This window comes from Arachis stenosperma, chromosome 1 (assembly GCF_014773155.1).
Source record: "Arachis stenosperma cultivar V10309 chromosome 1, arast.V10309.gnm1.PFL2, whole genome shotgun sequence".
Lineage (NCBI taxonomy): Eukaryota > Viridiplantae > Streptophyta > Magnoliopsida > Fabales > Fabaceae > Arachis > Arachis stenosperma.
In genome coordinates, this window is record NC_080377.1 from 19,014,945 (window position 1) to 19,022,221 (window position 7,277).

The 7,277-nt window shown below is 33.2% G+C and overlaps 1 protein-coding gene across 2 annotated transcripts; it reads right to left on the reverse strand.

Annotated features, from left to right (window-relative positions):
- Positions 1-513: 513 nt before the first annotated feature.
- On the reverse strand, positions 514-7,056 carry LOC130935381 (protein MRG1). 2 transcript variants are annotated; one of them, XM_057865142.1, is made up of 11 exons: positions 6,659-7,056; positions 5,945-5,998; positions 5,728-5,741; positions 5,111-5,256; positions 3,868-3,903; positions 3,197-3,237; positions 2,756-2,857; positions 2,208-2,287; positions 1,923-2,092; positions 1,394-1,478; positions 514-817 (listed from the first exon to the last, which is right to left on the reverse strand). In XM_057865142.1, the coding sequence occupies exons 1-11, from the start codon at positions 6,794-6,796 to the stop codon at positions 727-729; spliced, it is 957 nt and encodes a 318-aa protein (XP_057721125.1). In that variant the 5' UTR covers positions 6,797-7,056; the 3' UTR covers positions 514-726. The 2 variants fall into 2 exon arrangements, with proteins under 2 accessions (XP_057721125.1, XP_057721198.1); XM_057865215.1 differs by lacking the exon at positions 5,728-5,741 and having other exon boundaries at positions 6,659-7,055.
- Between the last annotated feature and the right edge of the window lie 221 nt (positions 7,057-7,277).

Here is a 7,277-nt window from a genome sequence, read left to right on the forward strand (position 1 = left end):
GAAAAAATAATATAAAGTAAAACAAATATATTTAAAAATTATATGATTGTTAATTTTTGTAGTACTAATAATTCTTTTATTTAAAAAAAATATTTGACCTGACAATTGATCTACCCGCCCGCCAAAACCCAAGGGTTTAGCAGAGTGGGTTTGACAGGTTTTTCTTTTTTGAAGGGTTCAAAATCCTAGCTCGCTTGCCTTTATTGGTGGGTTCGGTGGGTCGGCTTATCGAATTCGACCTATTTTGCCATCCTTTTTTATCTCCAAGCAACTCCTCCACCCAATCCCAAGTGGACGCTGGTGGTGGGTCTGAAAATCCCTCATGCAACCACCCAAGGGATCTCCACCTCCGATTTCTTAAAAATGGTTTTTGTCGTTTTTATTTTTTTTTTAGATTGGCGTTTACATTTTGTCGGGAAGATTTTCTGTATTTACTCCATTTTATCTTTTACGGGACACAAATATAAAGTAACCATTCTAAAGACGAACAAAAAACGAACATAATGAGGTCATAAGTTTCACAAGACGTGAGCCATCGATAGTTCATTAACACATTGTAAGCTTGAATAATCAAAGAATGGATTAGACTCTAGTCAATATTGTTACAACAACAATCGAGTTTCTCCCAAGGATTTTTCAGGGAAAATATGCTATTTGTATATGCTAATTGATCATTCATATTACAACAGATGAGAAAGACTTCAATTTAACTGAGCAAAAAGCTTCTCAGTCATCCTTGCCTTTGCCTTTTCCTTCGGATACTTTGGCACCATCATATGCTGACAGAAAGAAAATACTCTGATTCTTTTGCAAAAACCTGCAACGAATTTAATCAGGCCAAAAACTAAAGATAGAAGCATACATAATTTGGATCTACATGTATAATTGGAAGTAGTGGAACTTTTGCAAGTTACAAAAAAGTAGTGGAACCATAACGAAATAATTGGAACATTTGCAACAAGAAATTTTCAAGTATAACGGCGAGAGACCCCTGGTGCCAAAAACAAAAATACCAAGGTGCACATTTAAAAAATAGAAATTGAAATCGACTCTATTATTTGCGAAGAAATTCACTTTTTCATAGCACAATCATCACAAGCTTGTACGAAAGGTAAAGACGACAAAGGTGTGACTGATTGTCATTGTTTACGCTAGGAGCAATATAAAGCAGAAACCTTATCCCTTATCCCACAAAGTGAGCTTGACTAAATAAATCAAATTACATTGTAGTGTTCTATTCTATATCATATTCACTTTTATTCTAGAAGCACTGGAACAATAGTGTGCTATGAATTATTGAGAACACTTCAATGAGAGATATCAATAAAGAATTAAGGATTCAGAACAATATTATCTAGAATATGAGCAAAATGAGGTAGGTTTCAGTTTATACTTGAGAAAGTCGAGTAGTTTCTGCTGCAAGCGAGTCATCGTTTCCTCTTCAATGTTCACATACACCAAAAGCTCAGGTAACTTAACTGCAAGCATCACAAAATATATGATCGTCTTTCACTTTGCAGAACAAAGGATAAAATATTTCATCAGGGTTTGTTGATCATAGTCACAGGTCAGGTACAGGGGTCAAATGATACAGCAAAAAAGGCCTCCTACCAATATTCCATCATGGCAATGGCTGGAAATAATGACAATTAACATAGAAATATCTTGCAACATGAAAGTTCAGATCACAAGGAAATCCATTGGTTAGTAAGCATATAACAAATCTAGATTATATTCTTGCACCTATGCAGGAGGCCCTAACCTTCAAGATATGTTCATGAAATAAATCTCAAGCATTCATCTATTACTAAATTGAAAGAACTCATTAAAGGGAAGAGCCCCAAAACATGAAAAGAATTCTAGCGTGTGTGTACATTGTGTCCTCCTTTTCCAGCATATATTATGCGTAAAGTAAAACATACCAAAGAGGCGCAATAAATGTTCAGCTCCATATATGGTTGACGGAGAGACATCATTTGCAACAACTTCACTATATTGCTTGCGTTCTCTTTTGTATAAGAGCATTGTAGGCAAAGATTTATCGAAATAACACCTTATTCCTTTCAAAATTTCACCAATAGAATCAGCCCCCCTGTATCACAGAGACATATTGTACATGACTTCATCATTAATATATAGCACGTCGAAAGTTTACAGCTATTTACAGAGGAATAGTATAAATTTTCTATTAATAACTAATCTCTTACATGCCATCCTTCTTTGTCTTGTATTCAAGGAACTTTGTTAGAATCTCATCCACAGTTGGCGAACGGGGGAGTTTTACAAGCTGCAGGGACAGACATCAGTAAATCAACACTTGGTTTACTACTTCAAGCGTTTTAAAACAGGTTATATATTGAAAGTGATAAGTAAGCAATAAGTATTCAAACAAAATTCTAAACACAGCATTACAACAAAAACAATGCCATCAATTACGTAAGATGAAAACAAAAGCTCAAAAATGCAAGATAGAGGATTTAAGAGGTGTAAATATATCTCATTATAATGCAACCTTAAAATTTCAGTGTAATAATCCTCTTATTTAGCTATTTGCACAGAAATCTAATAAATCATACTATTTTCATTGAATATAAAAGCATCATAGAAAAAGACTCGAGAACCAATCAGATTGGAATATTTGGGGTAATGAATCCTGAAAAATTGAAAGCAGATTTGTACTAGTAGTAATAAACTTCACAAGGAAGATGCATTGAATCTAACCCGGCTGAAGTGTATTTTAGATGTTTCCTTATACCTTATCCTGCTGAGTAACATACTCCCAATCATCAACAAGTTGTTTCTTCAATGTTGCAGGAATTTGAATCTTGACGAGCTTTTCAACTGTCACGCTTCCCTTCTATTGATTAGAAAAACAAGCTTAGCAGAAGATTTTCAATTAAGAGAAAGTGACAAAAGAAATTCCAATAATCCAATTAAACACCAAACAAACAAGAAGATAAATACCAAAGAAATGAAGAGTAAAACACGAAATCTGAATTTCTTCCCACTTATACTACTTTTTGTTTCAGCCTTGCACCATGGAAACACATTAAATTTATTGTGCTATTTTGTCTTTCCATATGCAATATAAAATGAATTAGCAAGGAACATCTAATTTGTAGAATGGTGGAAATTTCAGGATATTAGAATAAAAGAACATGCAAGCAATGCAATTACACCAAGATATAAACCAGACCTCAGCTCCTGAATCAGTTTTTCGTTTCTTCCCTTTTGGTACTGCACAGAATTTGACATATAAGATATATTAGTCATGCAAGCAGAAATAAGACTAGTCTTAAATTCAACAAATCAACAACAATGTGTTCAAACAAGGAGAGAATATTAGAGACTCAACTTGTTTGTTTATTACCAGTTTCAAAGCAGATATCAAGAAAAATGAAGACTACAAAGTTGCTTATTGTTTTGTGCTTTATTATAAACAAACTTGTCTCCTAAACAGGCTGTCATAGCCCTCTTCTAACCATCCTATATGCTATAATAATTTTTCCTACTAACTAGCTGACTATAATTCCACTCTACTAATGGCAGCTATTAATTATTGGTTTAATTTCTATCAACAGATTAGATTATTCATGTAGTATATAACAAGAAAGAAAACTGAATCAGGTTTTCTTTTCGCAGTAGGATATATATATATATATATATATATATATATATATATATATATATCAAAAACAGAGTAGAACTTTAAAATAAAATTAAAATAAAGAAATAAATAAAAGAAACCCTGAAACTACATTTTTGCTGAAATAATAATAATAATAATAATAAAATTTAGAAACGAACAGATATGCTAAAAAAATTAAAACAAAATGAAGAGTTAAGGTCAAGTTTAATGAATAATACCGTTATTCTTGATGTCTTCTTTATCCACTTTTGCATCTACAGAATCCAAATCAAATGTAAAATTATCATGCTAACAATATGAAGTATCAAGATATAATATTTCCAAGTCCAAGAGTTGAGGTAAATGAGCAGAATGATGATCTGGTGCCTGTGAAATTGTGTACACATCTTGTGAAGTATCTATAACAGGTTTGACATCAACAAATAGAATAACATATTATTTAAGTCTTCTGTATCAATTTCAAAATCTTGTTTAGAAAAGAAAAGTGGTTTGGTGCTTATAACAAAGCCAAATTCACTCTTTGCATCTTCAGAACATGCTAATATTATTCCCACTTCCCACTTGCTACTTACATGCTAGTATCTGACTGACCCATTTTATCAAACTCTTTTATGTTTAAAGCTTCATAAGCATTTCCCAATAAAAACCCAGTTGTGTTCAAAAAAATATAATTGACTAATATTTCCAGAAATCAGTTGACAATATCCCATATATATATGAGAACCATATTATTCATAACTACTTAAGAACCTTTTCAAAATTAATGGAAAAATTCTAACATTTTGGATCAGGCTTTTGGTATCTTCAGATAATGTTGAGTTTGATGTACTAGTTTTGACTTTCTAGCCACCAAGCTTAGCAGTTTGGCTTGACCATAGAAACAAAGATTCTATGGCAATTCTTGGTTTCTGCAGTAGTATAGGACAGGAAGTTTAGGGTTTTTTTAATGATTCCTTTTCCACTACTGATTTTATTTGGGATAGGACTACTCAATAGGGTTTAGGGTCTACTTAAGGATGATCCTCTAGTTGATATTCAAAGGGATTGATGTGCTGTTCTATACTTATAAGTCCCCAAATCTAAGGAACTTTTATCATCTTTTGTACATTTTCTCTCCTTAGTCCTTAATAAAATTTCTTTTTCAATAAATATGAAAAAGGACTTCAAGAATCAAGACAATACCTAGCCTGCCTTCTCTTGCAATCCAAACTACCAAAAAATACAAACAAAAGGGAAAATAAATGCCTTAAGGTGCCCAGTACACCTTTGTAGCTTATGTGTTAGATGCAATAAAGGAGCCTTAAATGAAATGATATTCAAAAATTGAACGCATAATTCCATATTTTCAGAATATGGGGATGTTAGACCTCCTTGCTAAAAGAGATTCATCACAAAGGCAAGCAAAAGCTCCAGGAAACTGTCACAATAAATCAAGTCCATTTCAAAGAGACAATTACTTACCCATAGAACTTTTGGCCTTTGCTTGATTTGAACGACCAGACTTAACATTCTTGTCTATGCTTTGTTTTTTGTCTAGAGCTTGCTGTTTCTGGACATTCTCTTCAGTGTGTTTCATCAAACGATCCTCACCTACCCATTCGTCCCAACTGTTGGAAATATATTGAAAGCGTCCCGATAATGAGTATGTTAACTTCTTAAAAGCCCTAATTCTCATTTTTAGCAAGCATTTATGGGGAAACAAGCAACAATCAAGAAAGCTGTGTTTAACACCTATAGATCAATCATTACAAAGCCCTACATATAGATTGTCAAATAACTTTTATTAACTAACAAGTCCCTTATACACCACTTTCATTTAGACTTAAGCCAACTTTGAAAAATTGGCAAATGTCAACTAATGCTTCTTACTTAATACAACATCAGAGCCTTAGCAGGAGTCAGCTAGCACTTCTTAATAATTTGTTACTAGTTTATCATATTAGAAAAACATGAACAAAGATAATGATTTAAAACACATTGTGTACTGAAACTTTGGAGCATCATCATTGATGCCACTTGTACCTCTATTTTTTTAACTCTGAACTTGAAATGAAACAAAAGAAAGATAAGATACTCACTTTTTATTCCATCCCTGCAAAATAGAAAACAGTAATGCAACCAAAAGTCAATAGCAAATCAAGGTATCACTTTAAACTTTCACCTTTTAAGTTATTTAAGATTTCAAATTTGCCAAGTTAAACAACATCTTTAAAAAGCAAAGCTATTCATACTCATGAAGTGAAGTAATTCATACGAAAATGACGAGGACTGAAACCAAGATGTAACAGAACTTACAAGGTAGTGAACAAAGTATCTCCATTCCTTCTTTCGGATCTCAGTCTTTTGCACCTGATGGTCAAACATGCACTAAATTATGTCAAAATGACCAAAATCTTTGCATTAAGTGCATGCATGTAGAGTGTAGAAAGACAAGACATCAACTCAAAGAAACCCTAAATTAACTCACAATTCAGCATCTTAATGCAATTTCGTATTCTCTAGTCTCAAATGAAAAAGAGAAGTGAGAATACTTATCCGTTACCAGCAGAAAACATTTACAATTAAACATTAAAAAAATACTTACTAAAACATTATTACTACTATACAATTATGATGGTGATAAAATTGCCACTAGAACTTCATAAATTATAAATGCAAAACCGCCAAGACCTTAGAAGAAGCTTTATCCTTCAAGAGAGAAAAAAGTGTAATTCACAATTCAGTGAGGGCAATGAGAATGGACCATTTTACAGACACAACAAACAAATCCCCAACGGTGAAAAAAGCCTTGTGCGGAAATATAAGCAGTGAGCGACAACAAAGTCCTGTTTCTTTCTTTTTTTTTTTTTTAATTTAACAGTCACGGGAATGAGCAAATTCCAAAAACCAGAAAAACGACAAAAGGAAAAGAAAACGGAAATCGAGAAAAACGACAGCGTATTTGAAATTGGAAATTCACCAAAAAAATAAAATAAAATAAAAGAGGATGAAATGAAAAGTTTGAAGTGCCTTGGCTTCGTAGATTCGAGGGCCATGGTAGGCGAGGACTCTCTCGCCCTCGGAGTAAAGGCTGGAATTTGCGGGCTGAACGTCGCCGGCGGAGGCGTCGCCGGAGGTGGCGGAATCGTCCTTGGACGAATTTCCCATCGTCGGAGTGCAGAGAGAGAAGGGCAAGTAACTGGGCGGGAAGAGGCGCACTATTACAGAACAAAACCACTCGCTCGACCAATTGATTAATAAGGCAGTTTTAGTCTTGGTTGAGGGGTTTATTTGTTTTCGTTTTTTTTTTTTTTTTCACTTCATTTTCCTTTTGCCTTTGTCTTCACTTTGGTTTGGATCACTTGTTCCTAGCTAGCAAGTAGCAACGCTAGTGAAACATTATTTCGTAATCGTAGAATTCGTAGGGGTGCATGTGGTTATTTTTCAAAAGGACCTAAACACCAAATTTGTTCCGGTCGGCTTTATAACTTTTATTTCTGATAAATTAGTTTTTCTAACAAAATGAAATTGATAGTTTAATCATTAAATTTGAGTAAACTATTATTTTTATCTATAAAAAATTTTAATGCTGACAGATCTATCATAAAATAACAAAAATTATACTCATAAAAAATAAATTTTATACGAT

Coding starts and splice junctions, on each gene's coding strand:
- LOC130935381 (XM_057865142.1), bottom strand. CDS start 6,796: ATGGGAAATTCGTCCAAGGACGATTCCGCCACCTCCGGCGACGCCTCC. Junction 2,858..3,196: donor AAACTGATTCAGGAGCTGAG/GTCTGGTTTATA, acceptor TCTAATCAATAG/AAGGGAAGCGTGACAGTTGA. Junction 1,479..1,922: donor ACATTTATTGCGCCTCTTTG/GTATGTTTTACT, acceptor TGATGCTTGCAG/TTAAGTTACCTGAGCTTTTG.